Raw genomic sequence first — 21,197 nt, 5'->3', positions numbered from 1 at the left:
ACTATTGATTGTAATTCAAAAATAATCAAACACAAACTGAAAATAAAAAATGGTACTTTTAGCTAAAGCATGTCTTAAATTGGGTTCCATTAGTTAAAAAAAGAAAAGAAAAAAGACTTGACTGCTTTGACATAAACGGACACATTTATTGTCTAACAGCAGGTAATCCACTTGCCCTACCAGAATTGCCCACACATGTTAGTCAAACATTATTTGACAATTCAGAAATGCCAACTCTCACCCATTCAGCGTGAGACTCACGCAATTGAAACTTTTCTCACGCCATACATCAATTTTCTCACGCAGAGATAAATCACAAAGCAAAGAGACAGACAAGACAGAGCAGGTTCCTTTTGATATGAAACTAATTATCAGCTCTCAAATTCTGTCAATCTTATTATGAAATTCGAACAATAAATACCGGTTTGGTGCTTTTAAATGTGACAGATCGCTGTAGCGCCTCAGTTCAAGCGGCAAGTGAACCGATCATCTCTCTTTACTACTAGTTAATAGTAAATAAACACAAATAAACAATAATAGGTATTTTGAAAGATACAGTAGCCTACAACTTATCGAAATGTAAATGCCTCATACATAATATCGATCAATCAATGTTTTTCAACCGCGGAAAGAGGTCAATAAAACAGCTGGAGAACAATTTCACATAACATTACATTTATCTCAGGAAAGCCATTTATGACCATAGCACATTAGTTGGCTACAAATGGTTTTATTTTATAATATATTTAGTATTAGTAGTCTATAAATGAGTATTTTGCTAAATATGTGCACTATATTACATATTTATTATATTTTTACTTGTATCATTAAAATATTATAAAGTTGTTATTATAATAAAAACCGCATTAAATTATATTATATAGTAGTTGTTATTTTTAACTTTTAATAACACCAGCTGACAGGGCTCTCTGTAGCCTGTTTACAGCATTATGTGAGAATTTCTTTCTTGAGAAAAATTAGCATGCATCTACTGTACTATTTATCCAAATGAATCAATCAAGATCGGAATCAAACCACAAGAATTGAATTGAATTGAAACTGTAAAATTTGTATCAAGCAATAAAAGCAGTAGCCTACCAGTCATTGGACCATTTTTTTTTTATACATAAACTAATATACATGTAAATAATAATAGCTGAGTAAAGTTTGATCACAAACTTTGATGTTGACTTGACAAAGCCTTATCTGAACATTTTAAATAACTTTGAAAGTTTGAAGATTTTACTCAAAGTCAATAAAATGTTGTTAACATGATCTAATGCATTGTTAACATGTTTAAACAAGTCGCTATAGCATGTTTTAGCATGTTGCTAGCATGTCTCTAGCATGATTAGCTCATTGTTAACATGTTTTAGCATGTTGCTTGCATGGTTTAGTATGCTGCTAGCATGTTTATAGGATGTTGCAAGAGATAGATAGATAGATAGATAGATAGATAGATAGATAGATAGATAGATAGATAGATAGATAGATAGATAGATAGATAGATAGATAGATAGATAGATAGATAGATAGATAGATAGATGACATTTGAGGATTGAAGGATACAGTATGTTCTACAAAAAGAAAAAAAGTTAATAAATAAGTACAGGAAGAGGAATAGTTAAAGTAGAGCAGGTATAAACTAATACTGAATCTATAGCCTATACTGCTTATAAGCATGTAGGTCACAGATTTTCATTTAGAGTGAGGTGCATAAACCTTTGAATATCATATTACACAGACACCAAGTATTTCACATGCATAATATACTGTTTGATGTTGGCAGATAAATCAGCATCACAGCATTTTAAATCTTACAGATTTATCTGGCCAACAATTCTAGGAGTGAATAAAGAATTTCTACATTTTTACTGAGCTAATGACTCTTTAGGCCTAGTTAACCTTTAGCATTGTTCTGTCTTGTAGGCTTGTACCAAATTCCTTTGGAATTCTTTCTAGGAAAATGCTTTAAAATATAGCTTTGAGCACATTTTTGGACAGGTGAGTGCATGTCTTTTCTCTCATGCTTCATCATACGCCCATGGAGGAAACAGGTTATCTGAGATCTGTGTACGTGTTAAGTCTGTAGCAATGGAGGTATCGCAGGAGCAAACACAGGCAGTCAGTTTTCCTCGAAATCTGCGAAAGAGAAAGAAGTGGTCAGACATGACAAACATGTATCAGCGAACCTGTCAACTGGACATCAGTTCACCCACAAAAATTGTGCATGTCGTTGGCACGGAAATTAAGGTGATCCTAGACAGGTAGGTAATATAATAATACTATAATCCATTGTTTTTATCCATTGTGTTCTTAACAAATTGCACAGCTGGTGCATGAATTGAGGAACAGTATTAGTAGCCAAGCCTATTTTGTAGAGTGGAAAAAAAGTACCAATTATTACTGTTTTTATTATACATAGGCATGCATATGCAAAATCAAAAAATTATGGTGTGAACTCTAAACATTAAATGCATTTTTTTTTTATTAAAGACTTCAGTAAAAGTACTTTAACAACGGGCATGATTGTCGCCTACTAGCGGACGTGGTTATGTCCTCATGAAGAAAGCTATTTTAGAAGTAGTCTTATCCTGTAACCCCCAGTTGTGTCTACTCAATATCAATATCAACTCAACTATAAATGGACAATATTTCTTAACAGACCAATGAATGTAGTTCCTCCATAGCATGTAATAATTTATATGACTCTAAATCTAATAAAATGACGTTTACTCACAAATTAATCTGAATTATATTTTGGGTGAATAATAATGGCTTGTCTGAGGGTAGTTTGTGCAGCCTCCACACGGTTCACCATGAAAGAAAAGGGTATTAAAATCACAATGAATTGCTTTTAATAGGTTTATTCAAAGTTTTTGCACCATGTGTTTGCAAATTGAAGAAAAAGGGTTTGGTATCCTGAGGCAAAATATTGTACTGCAATAAAAAAAAAAGCAATATTGGGTTCAGTAGAGTTCAGTCGCGCTTGTGTTAACAGCGCCCTCTAGCTGTGAGTCGCTTGTGCTGCACACTGAGTTGTGGGCGTTTCCAGACGTTTCAAGTCCTCCGTTTCCTAGACATACACCTGCCTTTGTTCAACCAATAGGCTCTCTGACACGGTGACATCTCTCAAGTAAATAAAAAGGTTAAAGGTAAATTGTTGAATTCACTTTGAAAGAAAGACGCATCTTCAAAAATAATGGTTCCCCGCCGATCACTTACAATTGACACTGAGAAAGCGACCAAGACGACATACGTGGTCGGAACGGAGTTGACGGTGAATTTAAACAGGTGAGAGAGTTTATTTATCATGCATTATGCGAATAGAAAATATATTAGAATAGAATTTAGAACGTTGTTTTATTTTAAGGGGACAGTAGGCTAACACAAGACGCGTTCATAAACAGCGCGATTGAGCTCAAGGGAATTAGACAAAAGAGGAGTCTATTTTAATGGCTCGAAAGACATACTTAAAGGGACAGTTCACCCTACAATGATAAACCTTTCCTCATTTACTCGCATTCATATCGTTTCAAAACCCCATGACTTTACTTCTTCCGTGGAGCACACATGGATATATTGAATGTTTGGGTCTGACAGTAGCAGTCTCCATTGACTTCCATTGCATCTTTGTTTCCTGCAGTATGAGTGATTGGTGACTGGGGCTGTCAGTCCCCAACATAATGATATAAGACTTATGTTTATGCTATAGAAATGCATTCCTGCTAGTTGTTTATGTTGATTTATTTGATATATTGTTAACAATGTTTATGATAAAGCGTCTAACTGACTAAAATATCTAAAATATGTTACTTTATGAGTACCTAGATTTAAAAAAAATCAAGCAAAGGGTTAAAGCTGACTACGGTCTGACTTCTGAGTTTTGTTAAAGATCAAAAGAACATGTTTAAGGACTTTGAATAGAAAATAAAAGGATTCATTTCAAAATGACTATTATTATTTTGACAGGCACATCATTATAGACTCTGGGAACCCAAACATAAGCTTGTCGTTTCAAACACAATGTCCCCACAAATTATGCATGTTTACATAGACCAATAATGGAAAAATAGCACAGACAGAAGACACATATAAAAACATTTTGCTAACATGGTGTACAGTTAAAATATCCTATTGTTCTATTCATAAAGTTTACATTCAATACTTTAGCAACGTCATTCTGGAATGTACTGAGTGTCCAAAGAATTGAATCTGCCTTTTGTCGTTTGTTTGTCAATTTTATGAAGAGTTTTTTTTTTCTCGTCTGTTCTGTGTAGATGAATATTTGCCTGAGAATTTTGGTGGGATTGTTGATTGAAGAATTTCTCCCTTTCAGTTCCAAAGGCGGATGAATGCACTCGTTGTGCTGCGACATTATTTAAATTCATCACTGAACTCTGTCTCAATACTTCTGTTTATAACGGCCACTGTCAGCTATTGTCTTTGATAGCTTTCCAAACCTACTAATAGCTTTTCTTTAGGTTTCTAGAAGACTTTTTCAATTTATTGGTCCATGAAACAACATCATCAAGACTAATATCTGTTGTCTTAAAAGATGAGTTGAATCCTAAATGTGTTATTCATAATCCATTATCTAATGCAGTAATTATGACATTTGGGTCGGACGACGTGCCACGTCACAATACCTTGTATAAATATGAGATGTGAGGTCATACAAAGAGCATGTATGTTAATCCTACATGAATTAATGTTGTGTAAAATTGTTTAGACTTTAGAAGGAGTAAAGCACATCACACTTCTGCCATGTCAACCATCCATTCACACTGTCTAACCAAAGTGCCAGATCTTTTTCTTTTTTTTGTCCACGCAGGATAATTTCTTAGGGTTTAACAGAATTTTATTTTTATTCTCTCTATATTTTTAGATTTTACTTAAAATTGCATATTACTAAATAGTTTTTAAATTATGTCCTCAGGTTATGAGTCAATCCTCTTACCATCGTATTCCAGTGTATACCAAGTGATTCCAGTAAATCACAAAAACTGTCATAATGATATCATACTTTCAAGAAGTGAACTTCTCAAGCAGACTTTTTTTTTTTTGGTAGAAATATCTGCATTAAATTCTCTAAGAACCGAATTGTAGTTTCAAAACATTGAGTTCAAGGATTTTATAGCCAAACAAAATGTCTGTTACCTTTCTGAAAACATAATAATATCCCAAACATACACTACTATTCAAAGGTTTAGGGTCAGTATCAGTGTTTTCTTAATGTTTTTGAAAGATGCTGGGAACACTTTAGAATGGGGAACACATTTGTTTGTTTGTTTGTTTGTTTGTTTATTCATTTATTTCAGGCAATGACACAGAAAAGTACAAGGTAACAAAATATAAAGTCATATAGTGCAACAACAGAATATACAGTATTTAAATATGACAATCGAATTCTGCCTGAAAGGGAGTGGGAAGAAGACAACTTATTTAATCCCACCCCCATTCCCCATTTAGTGATTAATACATTGAGTTTCATTATTACTTTGCTCACGGATTGTTTACAAATATTATATCATGGTGGCGTTACCACAAGTAACAAGTATTTATTTTAACAACAGTTTATACCAAAAATGTAAGAAAAATAAACAATGCCAACAATGGTAATGGACAATATACCAACAATGGTAAGGAAACATTGAGCACATGTTAACACTATAAGACAGAGTACAACAGCAATGTAAATTAAAGACCCTCATCTCTGTATTTTAACCAGACCCAATGTTTATATAACAGTTTAAATTGATGAATAGTTTGGCATTGCTTTTGTTGCAAGTCCAGTTTGTTCCAGAGTTTCACTCCGCATACAGACACACAATAATGTTTACGAGTGGTTTGGGCTCTCGGTAATGAAAAATATCCAAAGCCTCTCAAGTTATGAGCTCGCACTGGAGTTTTAAAAAAACGTTGTAAATTAGGCGGTAATAGTTTGTTAAATGCTTTATATAAAACTATTCATGTATTATATTTGACAAGATCCTCAAATTTCAGCAACTTTGACTGCATAAACAGATTATGAGTATGTTCTAGAAAACCAACCTTGTGAATGATCCTCACAGCTCTTTTCTGTAATATGATCAGAGGATTTATTGTGTTCTGGTAGTTATTTCCCCACACTTCAACACAAAACATCAAGTATGGTAGTACCAGGGTGCAGTATAAAGTACGGAGTGCATTTTCATCAAGGTATAGTTTTACTTTATTTATAATTGAGAGGCTTTTGGAGATTTTTGTTTTTATGTGTCTGACATGGGGTTTCCATGACAATTTGCTGTCAATTATTACTCCCAAAAATGTAATCTCACTCACAATTTCAATTTGGGCACCATCAATACTTATTCTCTGTTCAGATATTTTGTTGCGATTACCGAACATCATTATCTTAGTTTTATTTATATTCAAGGATAATTTATTTGTGTCCATCCACTTTTTTATTATATTTAGTTCCCTGTTTACCGTATTTACGAGCTCATTATAATCGTCACTACTGTAGAATATATTCGTGTCGTCTGCAAATAGTATGAGTTTCAGTACTTTGGATGTATTAAAAATATCATTTATATACACATTAAACAATTTTGGCCCCAATACTGACCCCTGGGGAACACCACAAACAATGCCAAGAGTATCTGATAAATACTGACCGATTTTTACAAACTGTAACCTCCCTGTTAAATAACTTTTTAACCAATCTCCAGCCAGCCCCCTAATTCCATATCTTTCCATCTTATTTAATAGGATTGAGTGATTTATAGTATCAAAGGCATTTTTTAGATCAATAAAGATACCAACTGCATACTTTTTTTGCTCCAGTGCATTAGTAATTTCTTCAATGGTTTCAGTTATTGCCATTGAGGTAGTTCTTTTGCACCTAAAACCATACTGACCATCATTAATTACATGATGTTTCTCGAGAAACTTTTCAAGTCGAGAATTGAAGAGTTTCTCTAAAATTTTTGAGAACTGAGGCAAAAGAGAGATTGGTCTGTAATTAGTAAAAACGTGTTTGTCATCCTTTTTGAAGAGTGGAATTACTTTAGCGATTTTCATTTTACTTGGAAAGCAGCCAGTCTGGAATGACAAGTTACAAATATAAGTTAAGGGTTTTACAATATTCATTATAACTTTTTTAATCAATGTCATGCTGATATCATGACAGTCAGTGGAGGACTTACTTTTACATTTCCACACAATGTTTGTCACTTCCTGCTCATTTGTAGCTGAGAGGAAGAATGACAAAGAATTCCGTTCAATAGTTGATTTTGCAACTCCATTGTCTGAAATATCAGCGGACAACTTAGGGCCAACATTTACAAAAAAATTGTTGAACTTATTTACTACATTACTCATATTATAATCTTCACCATTTTCATCAATAAAGTGATCAGGATATGTCAACTTTGAGGATCCTTGTTTGATTAGGCTATTCAAAACATCCCAAGTTCCTTTTATATTGCTTTTTTGTTCATATAATTTTTTTTGATAATATAACCGTTTGCATGTTCTTATAATATCAGTTAATTTATTTTTGTACTTCTTATATCTTTGTTCCACTTCTTTTGTTTTTACTTTAATGAACAATTTATAGAGATTGTTTTTCTTTTTACAGGCATTAATTATTCCTTTCGTAATCCAGGGGCTTTTTTTTATGTTTTTCCTTTATAAAATATTCTTTCACAGGGCAATGTTTATTATGCAGGGAAGTGAAGATATCTAAAAAATTACAATAATTTCACTATTAATAACATTCACTATTAACTATGACTTTTGCCTCAATAAACTCATAATTTACTGATTATTTAATAGTTATTAAGGTAGTTAAGTTCAGGAGTATGATTAAGGGATGTAGACTATGGTCATGTAGAATAAGGCATTAATATGTACTTTATAAGTACAAATAAACAGCCAATATCCTAATATGTATGCTAATAAGCAACTAGTTAATTGTGAGAATTGGACCCTAAAATAAAGTGTTACCAATGCTCCAATGCTAACCAAGCTGGCAATTATTTGATAATAAATACAGTAAAAATTTAAATATATTTAAATATATAATTTATTCCTGAATTTTCAGCATCATTACTACATTCTTCAATGTCACATGATCCTTCAGAAATCATTCTAATATGCTGATGTTTCTAAAGAAACATTTATTATTATTAACAAGATTGAAAATGGTTGTACTGATGAAATGTTTGTGCAAACCCTTTTTTTTTTTTTTTTTAAGTTCAAAAGATAATCTTTTGTAACATGAAAAAAATTGCTTTACTGTCACTCTTGATCAATATGTCCTTGACGAATAAAAGTATTAATTCACTTGTTTACTTGTTCAGCTGATGACGTTTGTTGTCCCAGAATGCCTCTGTAGTTCCATTTAGCTACTTGTTAGCAAACGCCTTTTACAAGACAAGTAATCCTTTTAAAAAAAACACAAGACTGTATTACTGATGAACTTTATTTCATAGAATAAGACATGAAAATATCTTAAGCTTTTGTGCACCACAGACCTTATCATTTGCGTGATATTTTCTTTCCCCCCAAACCAGTTCAGCAGAAATCCCGCCCTGCAGCCGATTCTAAACATTTCATTTGTCATATATCAATCACTGTACTGATTGCCTACACCAAACACTGATCCCTAAAACTATCCGTCACTGTATACTGGGTTTTGGCCTACAAAAATATGTCATCCCTGGACCACTCTGTTGTGTATATAAAAATGATTAGGTTTAAAATGGTGCAAAATTAGGCTTGAAATACAATACAATACAAACCCAGTTTTTTTTACCCTTAAAGGGGCAGTAAGCGATTTCTGAGAAACTATGTTGAAAGTGGATCGGACCGAGCACCACAACACACTTGTAGCCAATCAGCAGTAGGGGGCGTGTCCACTCATGATGGGGGAGGAGAGAGAGTAAACGAGGGAGATTTGAAGAAAGACTGTAGAAAGAGAGATGGCTGAGAGACATTACAAAAGAGAAAAGGTCAGAGGAATATCACTGGAAAAAGGGGTTATGATCAGGCAAGAGCTTTAATATTAGAAAAGCTTTCCAGCGCTGGAGAGGCCTAAGCGGGAAGGCCTTAAAATTAACGCAGAGGTTGTGTTGTTTCTGCTTTATACATGAGTAAGGTTGGTTTTGAGTTTGTGCTGTTGGCGACTAACAAATACCACTTGCTTGTATATACTCGTGTGTACTGGATGTCAATTTTTTGTTCTTCCTTGATGTTTATTAGTCATCTTCGCTTTATTTTGCTACGCTTCTGCTATGATAAAGACACATCCATTCTTCCATTGCCTGTTTGTGCATTTTGGGGGCGGAGCAATGAAGAGAGGAGCGATCTCGTGTCACCTTCACAACACTGGCAGTTTGAAATGGGATATATTTAGTGCATTTTTGAATGCAATCATTACACCACTGAAATGAATCACTTTAGTAATCCTTGAAGAAAACCCTCAATGATGGCACAATAATTGTCATGAGGATACAGCTCATACTTGTTTTTCAGTTATCTGTTTCATACATCAACATTGTTCAACATTGATTCTCAGAAACCGCTTATTGCACCTTTAAAACACAAGATTATCTGAAGAGGTTTTAGACAATGAAATTACCTTTGTATAATATCCTACAATGAAATAGATAAATTCATAATGTGTCTCTGTATTTCTCTTTGCAGGTGTGCCCCACCACAGGCCAGGTTCTTCTCAATAAAATGTTCCCCAAACGTGCATTACAAGGTCACGCCCCCGACCAAGGACAAGAACCCCTCTCCGTACCCCCTCACCCCAAACTCTATCCTCCTCATCACCATGGACACAGTCAGTGAGACTGCATTTGACAGCAAGGTATCTAAATCTAATCTCCTTTGTGCTCTAAAAACTCTTTCATCAAGAGCACAGCACATGCAGAAAGAATCCGTGGAACTTTTCTGCATTCTCTATGCTGATTCTGAGGAAAATTCTGCAGAATGGATTTAAACATGATAAGTGTTTGAAACTGAGCCAAAACTACTTCTCTCCAGTATCTGAAAGCACCATCAAACTAGCACAAATATTTAAAAGGAGGATGTGATGGGAAGGTTTCTGTGTGGGCAGATACCATCTGGTTATGTTTCTCGATGTACGACCAACTCAAAAGCAGATAATGGTCCTTTAGAAAACAAACAGAACTGAAAGAAACTGCAGACAGGAAAGCGCTTGTCTGATGCACACGCTGTGGTTTACCCTAGTCTATGCAGGAAACTGAGGGTTAAGCGTAGACACGATCTCGCGTCACTTACACAACACTGTCTAGCACTGGCTATTTGAAATTGAATATATTTAGTGCATTTTTTAATGCAATCATTACACTACTGAAATGAATCATTTTAGTAATCTTTGAAGAAAAGCGCAATGATTGCACAATAATTGTCATGATGATACAGCTGATGCTTGTTTCTAAGAATCAGATGTGTTTCAGTTATCTGTGAGGTACTATGGGGAGAAAACAGAGGCTCTTGAGGACGCTGTGCTGCATCTAACAGCTGTCGGTATGTTTCACTATGCAAGACATACGCCTGTGTTTATGAATAGTATCAGTATCTGCACTGCAACTATAAACAGCCTCATGATGCTGGTGGGACTGTGAAGGAAAGAGCAAGCCTCATATTGTCTCTATTCTGTTGCAGAGATATCTCTGGACGTAGATGCCGACCGAGATGGCGTTGTTGAGAAAAACAATCCGAACAAGGTGAGCTTTGTTTACTGGTAGTCTTGCGATCTGTTCTATATCATCATTATTTGGGAGATTTGTTTTTGCCTCATTGTTTCTTGGCTTGGAGATTGGGCTGGAAAGTGAGATAAAATTAATTAGTTGATTCATTTAGATTAATTTAAGCCTTAGAGATACGATAAAGCCACATTTGTGACTTTCTTTCTTCTGGGAAACATTTTGAAAAATGTCTTTGCGTTTTCTTTTGTAAATACAATGGAAGTCAATGGGGTCCAATGTTTTGTGAAAGCCATTGACTTTCAAAATATCTTCTTTTGTGTTCCAACAGCATTGTGCTATTGTAGATAATATATTCAAGATTTTATTTGAATACTGTGTAATAGTACTGGATTTTGGGTCTAGGCATCCTGGAAATGGGGTCCTAATGGCCACGGTGCAGTTTTGCTGGTCAACTGTGACTCCGAGACCTCATACAAGAAGAAAGTGGACAGTGAGAAGGATGATATCAGTAAAGTTTCGGGTGAGTCTGGGCAGGTCTGGTCTAAGATATGGGAAGACTTTAAGTCTCGCCGTAGATATTTGTTATGTGTAAATAGACTCTGTACCAAACCCATGTTTAAACATTGTAGCAATATGATTCTTCCTTATTAATCATTCATTATTAATCATTTTCGCATTGCAAGTTCAGTAAATACTTTCAATCTTTCAATTAATTCAAACTATCTGAACAATATCCATAGAAAATTTGAATTAGGTGCACAATTTCAACCAGTAGTTGCATTTTTCTGTGCATATTTAGCTATTTAGCTTAGTTACCATTGGACTTTACTCTTCAAATGCCATGCTGTGGAAAAGAAGAGATAATTGTATTTTTATTTCTTTTTTTATGGCAGATTTGCAGGACATGTCCAAGATGATCTTGCGCACCAACGGGCCGTCTCAACTTCCCGAAGGCTATAAACTGAGCATGTACATCTCGCAGACCACTTCAGAGAGCGTGAGAATCTTTAGACCTCGGACAAATGTGAAAAAAGACAACGTGTGGAGTAAGTGTAGACACAAACACCTGCAAAATAATACAGTTATGTTTTACATAGGGGATGTCCCGGCCGGTCTCAAGGATTGGTATCGAGGGTATACATTTTTGCTCAAGATCTTGTACTGACAATGCAAGAGTCCAGCACTCTGTAAAGTCTCCTCCAGCACAACCCAAAGACTTTCAATGAATTTAAGGTCTGGACTCAGAGGTGCAGATTCATGTGTGAAAATTATTCTTCATGCTCCCTCCCAACCAAGAAAATAAGTAATTAAATGTAAATAACAACCCCAACATTTTTTTGGGATGATCTATTCCTTAAACTATTTAAAGGACAAGTTCGGTATTTTACACTTAAAGCCCTGTTTACAGATTGTATCTGATGAAATAGAACGGTTAAGATTAAAATTTGGACACATGCTGCTGTCCCGAGAATTTTAGGTTTATTTCGCTTCCCCCCCCCCACCCCCACAATGGTTGTCTATATGCACTGGAAGATTCCATCCTAAAAACACATTAAACTTTCGTTTACAAAGACGTGAAACTCACCGAGTGGTCAGGGGGTGTTCACTGATATGTTCCATCAAAAATCGCTGAAAAAGATGCATTCCAACAGGTTTTATCGTAGTTTTTGTCCAACTCCATTGACTTAATAGGCCGTGCTGTGAGACCGCAGCACCTTTACGATATTACTCCGCCGCTTCGTCTTCTGCTTCTTCTGTGTATTCAATGAAATGCCCGTGGTTTGCTTGCAATTGGCAAAGGTGCATTATCGCCACCAACTGGGCTGGAGTGTCTATTATTCAAGCTCTCAACGGAAGAATCACGGGTGTGACGCGTTTGGCAAAATAGGTCCACAAAAGCGAAATAAACCTAAAATTCTCGGGACAGCAGCATGTGTCCAAATTTTTATCTTAACCGTTCTATTTCATCAGATACGATCTTTCAACAGGGCTTTAAGTGTAAAATACCGAACTTGTCCTTTAAGGTCTGTAAATGTGTAACAATTTTACACGCATGCATATTGTGAAATTTTATGATGCATGAAAACCATTGGGAGAAATTTTTCCATCACCACCTACATGTGCATAAGGTGGTGGAAATGTAAAATATGTCAACAGTTTATATAAATATAATGTACAATTGATTAAATAAATGAAGCAACAACCAAATACATTATAAAGGAACATCAAAACTTCACTGATTAGCTCCTCTTCCCTGTACCAGAGCACAAACTCCTGAGTTTGTTCCTGAAAGATTATCTCATGGTGGTGGGAAAAGACAAGCTGACACAGGAAGTGCCTTATCTGGGAGGAAAAACTGAACTGATGTTCTATGTAGAAGGTCTTCGCTTCTCTGATAAAGACTTTGATGGGCTCATCACCATCAACCTTAGTCTACTAGAGCCCAGTGGCAAGGTTAGTGAAAGAAACCACTGTCTGATCCTAGATACAACCTGTAGGACATCAAACCTTCTGTTCCTGGTGCTTTACTGTTCATCTGCTTACCGCAATAACATTTACACTGTTGTCTTCTATCAAATTTAATTGGGTAATATAATTCTTATAACCTCTAAATGCTAATTAAATACGATTCTGCTTGTTTTCTTAAAAGGATTTCCCTGAAACGCCCATCTTTACAGATAAAGTCATATTTCATGTTTCACCCTGGATCATGACCCCTAACACCCTCAAACCCGTGGAGGTCTATGTGTGCAGGTGAGAGTGGAGCAATTCAGTCAAAGCTTTAACCCTTCACGGATCATATAACAAATAATACACACATACACAGACACACACAAAATTATACATATATATATTAGGGCTGTCAAATCGATTAATCGCATCTAATAATTTACATAATATATGTGTATATATATATATTAATAGATTTATATTTGATATATATGTCTGTGTGTATACTGTATATACACACACACATAATATAATATATATAAATACAATAATATATATATATATATACACACACATGTAAACGATTAATCAATATTTGATATATATGTATGTGTGTATATATTAGTGTGTGTGTATATATACACTGTATTCATCTTGTAAGCCTTGGGGACTGTTGACTGTTTGATGTTTTTGCCAGCACAAAGGATAACTTCTCGTTCCTGAAGAGCATAAAGAACCTGGTGGAGAAGAATGGCTACAAACTGAAAATATGTTATGAGTACATGAACCGAGGTGACCGCTGGATGCAGGTCAGTGGAATCATTGGGGAAAGAACTTTACATATTTTTAATAAATATTAAATATAGTTAAATATAAATTAATAAATATGTCACTTGCATAATAATTTGGTGTATATGTAAATGTATGTCAATTTAATAATAAACAATATTTATCTGACAGAATAAGAATCAGAAAGAGATTTTAGAGTGTTTTAAAACCTTACAAAAATGAAATTGAAAATAACTTTGTCAAACTGCCGAAGCATGCGGTTTATTGGATGATCATAGGATGATGCATATAAAAACAACTTGACTACATGTCAGGTGACTCTCATGAATTGAGTAATTCCAACTGACACTCCTCTCTCTCTCTCTCTCTCTCTCTCTCTCTCTCTCTCTCTCTCTCTCTCTCTCTCCAGGATGAGCTTGAGTTTGGCTACATTGACTCTCCCCATCATCGGTTTCCTGTTGTACTGGATTCTCCTCGTGATGGAAACCTTCAGGATTTCCCCTACGAGTCCCTTCTGGTGAGTGACAGCAAGAACTGCTCAGAAAAATTCAGTCAAAATTGAAAATTGTCATTTTCTCACCCTCATGTCATTCCAAACGCAACTTTTTCAAATTTTTTGATGACGTGATAGCATCATGTTTTGATCGCATACTATTCGAAAGATGTTTAGAATCACTAAAACATTGCGTCACAGGGTCCAGACTTTGGATATGTGGCACGGCATGCTTTGAATGAGGATGTGAGCAGTCTGGACTCCTTTGGTAACCTGGAAGTCAGTCCACCAGTCACAGTGAACGGGAAAAGTTACCCACTTGGCAGGATCATCATTGGTGTGGCGTTCCCTACGTAAGTACCACAACTGTACCCTACAACTACAGTGTACAGTAACCACAACTATTATTTTTTTTTGGCTTCCAAACGATATATACAGTATATGCTGATTGATTAATCAAACTATTACCAATCATTAAGAATATTTGTTTAATTTTAAGTGCAAAAGGTGGCCGCAACATGACCCAAGTCGTCCAGGAATTCCTGTGGGCACAGAAGGTTCAAGAGCCAATAGCGCTCTTCTCTGATTGGCTGTTTGTGGGTCATGTGGACGAGTTCATGACCTTCGTCCCAGCCCCTGACCGAAAGGTAAACAGATATGTTCAGAATGGCATACACTACCTAAATAATTAAGTATTAAGTAAAATAATTAAGTCTATTATGCTCACCAAGGCTGCATTCATTTGATCAAAAATATATTTTGTTTTCTTTTGAAATAAACTTCAAAACGTAATTTATTCCTGTGTGGCAAAGCTGAATTTTCAGCATCATTACTCCAGTCTTCAGTGTCACATGATCCTTCAGAAATCAATATGCTCAAGATTTTTTTTTTTTTTTTTTTTGCTGCTTATTATTTTTGTGGATACTGTGATATACTACCATTCAAAAGTTTGGGGCTTGTAAGATATATTGAAATTAATATTTTTATTCAGCAAAGATGCATTAAATTGATCAAAGTGACACAATAATACTGTTTTGATCAAATAAAACAGCTTTGTTGGGCATAAGAGACTTTCAAAAATGTAATTAAATAATAACTTTTCCAAACTTTTTTGTACTGTTCTTATTTTTGCAGTATGTTACTCAGTTTCAACCATTTAATTAATGAATCTAGACTTAAAATTGGATTAAAAAATGTTTATTGCAGACATGATAACTGGATGCTAGTTGTAGACTCAATCATGCAACATGCTACGCTACCATCTGAAATGTCTATTTTTGCATCATGCATAGTGTTTCACATTCTTCTTTAAAATAGTAGGCAGCATATTCTACGCAGTATGCCAGTCCTCCACTCTGAACTCAGTCAATGTTTTTAAAATACTCAAAGCAATGCGAGCTGTAATGTTTTAAATGTTCAGAAATTCCGGTTGCTGCTGGCTAGCCCTGATGCCGGATATAAAGTTTTCAAAAGCCTTCAAAACACAGGACAAGGAAAAACGGAAATGTTTCCAGGTAAACGCTCACTAATTTTTCCATTTAAAAAAAAGTTGTCCACTATGCACCAAAGTTTATATTCTAACTAACATGCTTACTTGAACAGGAATGCCAGAGGCCATTACTGTTAATGCGATCCTGAGTGACAAAAAGCTACAGGCTGAAAACCGATACGTGCAGGTCAGTGAAATGAGCAACATTTACAAATTACACATGGCATTAAGATGTGTTTTGTATCCAAATAGTATCTATATATATTTTTAGCCAGATTACAGTACAGTGTTACAAATCTGTCTTTTCTATGGGAAATAAAGCATCATATAATCTTTCCCTCAGAACTGTATTGACTGGAACAGGGATGTGCTGAAGAAAGAGCTGGGGTTGGATGATGAGGACATCATCGATTTGCCCATCCTGTTTAAACTGATAGAAGAGGAGAAGAAAATGAGCACCAGGGCCGTGGCTTACTATCCCGACATGGTACAACACATTATCAAGAACCTATTGAAAGTCCATTCACATTTTGACCACTTGCTTTTTCTTTTAACTCTTTCCCCGCCAGTGTTTTCTTTTTTTAAAGTTGCCAGCTACCGCCAGTGTTTTTGATCATTTTAATAAATGGTCCAAGACCCCCAGAATATTTAGTTGAATGAATATCTTAACATGCAATGTATCAAAAGAAAGAACAGAGAACTTTCGTTTGTTTCTGCTTCTTTTTCGCCTGTGTTTTAATCAGGAGGTTCAGTATTCTTTTAGAGGGTGTCACAGCGCCCCCTCTACCACATAATAGTGAAAACACAGAAAGCCGTACATTTCCGTCAATGGTGGGGAAAGAGTTAATGGAAAATAGATGATCAAAACATACTCTACTGTTCAAAAGTTTGGGCCTCGGAAACACTTTCTATTGTCTCTTACACTTACTCGTATTTTTTATTTTTTATGCATTTCTTGTGTTTCCCCTCAGGTGAACATGATCGTGTTGGGGGACCAGCTGGGCATCCCAAAACCTTTCGGGCCCCAGGTGAAGGGCCGGTGTGCTCTGGAGACAGAGATGATTTCTCTTCTGGAGCCTCTAGGCCTCAAATGTACCTTCATTGATGACTTTGCCCCATACCACAAACTGCTGGGGGAAGTTCACTGCGGTTCCAATGTTCTCCGAGAACCATCACCTTTCAGATGGTGGAACCTAGAGCTGTGAGAGAGAGAGGGAGAGAGGGAGACTAGGAAGAATAGAGACCTGTCAAGTGCCTACTATGTCTAAATCAGGATTAACGGGTGTTTTAACTAGTTCATTTTAGCAATAAACAATGCATATGGCCCTAACCTTTAAGCAAAATAGAATAATTCATCTAAAGATTTAAACTTTGGGGTCAAGCTACCCCAAAAATCATTCGTATCACTATGCACTACATGTACAACAGCTTTCTGTTAGGAATTACATGTGTGAGCAGATGATGACAATTGTTTTGATCTTTAATATCCTTTTAATATATTTTTTTTTTTAAATATTCTTTCTTCTGACAACCAGGCCTTGTTTTAGAAGTACAGCTATTCCTGGGGCTTCTTCAGCATTTCTAAAATAAAAAACAATAAGGGCTTACAATTAGGAATAATGCTTTGAGTGGTTCAAATTAATATTAACCACTTATGACACTATGATGCATGAATGTTCACTGTGGTGTTGCCTCTTACCAATAATGACTGAGAAATTGATTCTATAATTGGTGATTTGCTGTCTTGGATGATTTTCCAAAATAATGTACATTAAAGCAATAAATAAACATTTCATGAACCCTTTGATCTTTATTAAACATGATTTATCTGGTTTTATTACAAAAAGGAGAAAAGGTCTTATTTACAGTACAACATTTCATTAAAGTAGCATAATAAGCACTTGTAAAAGAGAACACAATCACTTGCAGAAAGCAGTCGGTGTTTGTTTGGAATGAGTTTGTGCTTAATGTCTGGAGCATGTGCAAACGCATTATGTGCGGTTTGACCAATCAGCAGAGATTTAGGCTCTTACACAGCTTTAAGTGTGGATTCAGCTAATCCAAAAATATTTTTCTCTTCTCCATGTTCAGTTTTAGAAGTATCACCCCTGAAAGGACCTAAACGCCAGTATTTATGTAAAAATCCTTCAAAAAAATTCTACTGTACCTCTTCAAATGAGTGAACTGGGATCGTAGGCATACAAAAGTACAATGGTATTTTCATATTTTTGAACGTGAAACCTTGGTAATACCATGTTTCTTCTATGATTGTAATACCATGGTATTTGAAATAAGTATCACATAGAGGGAATACCATGGTATTTTAAGTAGCTGTAAAAGTAGCTGTGTATTCTGACTATACTAAAAAAATTTGTGTATCCCATAAGTCAATGAGATGAATGGGAATGCTAACGGATAGCATTAACACCATAGTACTAAGTGTAAAAACTAAAACATTTTGATTATACGATTTGGAATGGGCAGTAAAAAAAAAAAAAAAAAAGTCTTAACATTAATACAATATGTATTTGTGTTTGAAAACAAAACAAAATGTCCACCATTTTTTATTGAACATCAAGCATAGTGTTTTTAGTGGCCATATCCACTATCTTATGTCTGCGGTTTCATCAGTTTTACATTCATATTGCTCACTTGCCATATAAGCTAAAAAAAGGCTTCAGGACTCCAGTATATCTGACGTGAGAGACACTGACCCTTCAATCTGCACAGCAGGATTTAAAACATGAAACTACAAACATGAAGCTACTACATTAGTGTACAGTTTACACACACGTCAATTTTACCACAAGCAGCTGTGGTCGTACAAAATATGTTGATCCGTAAAACAGCATAATCTTAATAAATAATATTTAAAAACGTATACAGCATCTCACACCTGATCTATTTGTTTTGTCATAAATTATAATGTCTATATGCTTTGTTTATTGGACAGGATCTGAAATGGCTTGGGTGCTTGACACCAGAAGAAACATCTATCCGAAAAAACGACATTTAACATTTACCTATATTCATTTTCAACATCATTACTCATTACTGACACAAAACGCAACCGAACAGAACCACACATAGATGTGTATTACAGTGCTTTGCGGGTCCACGTGTATTTTAAGCATGATGGGTTTAGGTTGAACTTCATTTGTTTTTCTGAAAGATGCCTTGTGACAGCTTACCACCCCCGTTTCTAAAAGATCTACACACCACAGTGAGCCTCAATAAATAAATAAATATGACAAATAAAAAACCAACCCACACAATGAGAGCCAGTTAAAGAAAGATAGAAAGAAGCCTATGATAAGGCCATAAGAATCATGCGTGATTGATTTCCCAGCTGGCAGTGCACCAGTCTTCAACAGTTGCCAGGCGGGTTTGTTCTTTTGCCTGCAGTCCAACAGCCACATGATAGAAGATAAAGAGGTGGTGTGTGTTCTTACGAGAGCGCGCCCGACTGTACGCCGCGGGGCTGGAACTAGTGCTTCACACACCTTCACATCTGTGTCTCTCGAGGAACTCTTATGAGCACATCGAGTGTCCACTGCGAAGGGCTGCTTATGAAAATGCTGAGAATAAGACATATGATTAATGAGAATAAGATATACGAACTTATAGACATGCATATATGTATACGTTAATTTATAGATTTTTATGGAAAAGGTCTCTTCTGCTCACCAAGGATGCTTTTAATTAATCAAAAACACAGTAAAAACGATAATACTGTGAAATATGATTACAATTAAAATAACTTTTAACTGAAAATAACTGATATTAATATTGCATTTATATTTTAAAATGTAAAAATGTGATGGCAAAGCTGAATTTTCAGCATCATTACTCCAGTTTTCAGGTCACATGATCCTTCAGAAATCATACTAATATGATGTTTTGCTGCTCAAGAAACATTATCATCAATGTTGAAAACATTTACATTTTTTGTTCAGGATTCTTCGATGATTTCAAAAGAACAGCATTTATTTGAAATTGAAATCTTTTGTAACATTATAAATGTCTTTACTGTCACTTTTGATCAAATTAATGAATCCTTGCTGAAAAGAAGTATTAATCTCTTTGGTAACACTTTACAATAAGGTTTATTAGTTAACTACCTTAGTTAACATAAACTAAGAATGAACAATACTTCAGCATTTATTAATCTTAGTTAAACATTTATGCCTGGCTCACACTACAGGAGTTTTAAAATCCTAACCGATTTTGAAATCTGGTTGCAGCACACACTTAAGGAGAATCTTTGCAGATTTTCGTCCCTCAAATCTTAAACATGCTCACACTACAAGGTTTGAAAATCGCGGTGCACCACACACTACAAAATGTTATTAAGATTATCGTGCCAGAGGAAGCGCCTCACGTGATCTCACGCAGCAGATCTGAAGTGGAAAAGCATGGAAACATATGGGACATGCATTGCCATGAGACACACACACACACACACACACACACACACACACACACACACACACACACACACACACACACACACACACACACACACACACACACACGCACAGAGACTTTGAACCTACCGGTACTTTGAGTTAAGAGCTTAGATCGGGCCCAAAAAAATCAAGCCCGACCCTACCCGAGCCCATATTACAAAAATTGGCCACTTAATATTTAATATTCAATTATTTTAATTGTCACAATTAAAGTATTAATTTTATTAAATTGACCAAGCACAGCATTCAGCATTCAATCAAATATTGATTAAAGATTTATTATTATTAGGCTAATAATGTTATTTCAACATAATATCTCGTTATTTCGACAACAAGCGTGCAACAAGCGTGCAACAAGCTAGATGTGCATTTGTAAATCCGGTGACGCGTGCATTGATTTTATTAATAAACTAGTGTTTTCTGTCGGCTGCAAAGATGAAGTTGACGATCGCCATCTCCGTAGTGAACGCGCCTATAGAGAGAAATGCACATGGATTACATAATCAGAGAGTAGCCTATTTCTTTTCGTTTTGAATTGTTTCGTTTAAAGACATTTAAAGATTCGATGTATTTCTCATGTCTGTGAGGCATACACTGAGTTTCGGTTAATTTATGATGAGATGCGCTCCAGTTCACGAGCAATGCAAGTGACAGCGCAGGCGCCTCTATGTCATGTTGCATGATTATTGTCTGCTATATTTGCTTCCAGGCAATTGGCAATTGGCAATTGGTTGATAAAAAAATTATATAAATTAAGAAACAATTTATACAAAACGAAA

The 21,197-nt window shown here is 35.4% G+C and overlaps 2 protein-coding genes across 9 annotated transcripts in view; one reads left to right on the top strand and one right to left on the bottom strand.

Moving 5' to 3' along the window:
- The first annotated feature begins 2,072 nt into the window (after positions 1 to 2,072).
- Positions 2,073 to 17,753, top strand: padi2 (peptidyl arginine deiminase, type II). 2 transcript variants are annotated; one of them, XM_082189619.1, is made up of 16 exons: positions 2,073 to 2,267; positions 9,694 to 9,862; positions 10,476 to 10,545; positions 10,684 to 10,745; positions 11,130 to 11,247; positions 11,621 to 11,773; positions 12,991 to 13,181; positions 13,378 to 13,481; positions 13,876 to 13,987; positions 14,377 to 14,484; positions 14,662 to 14,813; positions 14,960 to 15,107; positions 15,881 to 15,974; positions 16,063 to 16,136; positions 16,293 to 16,436; positions 16,921 to 17,753. In XM_082189619.1, the coding sequence occupies exons 1-16, from the start codon at positions 2,095 to 2,097 to the stop codon at positions 17,152 to 17,154; spliced, it is 2,106 nt and encodes a 701-aa protein (XP_082045745.1). In that variant the 5' UTR covers positions 2,073 to 2,094; the 3' UTR covers positions 17,155 to 17,753. The 2 variants fall into 2 exon arrangements, with proteins under 2 accessions (XP_082045745.1, XP_082045746.1); XM_082189620.1 differs by lacking the exon at positions 2,073 to 2,267 and adding an exon at positions 3,058 to 3,294.
- The window catches only part of rap1gapb (RAP1 GTPase activating protein b), a 57,429-nt gene continuing 53,965 nt past the window's right edge, over positions 17,734 to 21,197 (bottom strand). For all 7 annotated transcript variants that reach the window (XM_082189610.1, XM_082189614.1, XM_082189608.1 and 4 more), the window contains one exon: positions 17,734 to 19,527. The gene's annotated coding sequence lies outside the window, so the exon portion shown is untranslated. The remainder of the gene's footprint in view (positions 19,528 to 21,197) is intronic.

This window comes from Leuciscus leuciscus, assembly GCF_965113295.1.
Source record: "Leuciscus leuciscus genome assembly, chromosome: 14".
NCBI lineage: Eukaryota > Metazoa > Chordata > Actinopteri > Cypriniformes > Leuciscidae > Leuciscus > Leuciscus leuciscus.
This window is presented reverse-complemented; position numbering and strand designations above follow the sequence as displayed.

Bases quoted from the DNA above. Each gene is read 5' to 3' on its own strand.
- padi2 (XM_082189619.1), top strand. From the start codon at position 2,095: ATGGAGGTATCGCAGGAGCAAACACAGGCAGTCAGTTTTCCTCGAAAT. The intron at 11,248-11,620 runs GTGAGTCTGGGC...TTTTTATGGCAG, and splicing joins TGATATCAGTAAAGTTTCGG to ATTTGCAGGACATGTCCAAG. The intron at 15,975-16,062 runs GTAAACGCTCAC...TTACTTGAACAG, and splicing joins AAAAACGGAAATGTTTCCAG to GAATGCCAGAGGCCATTACT.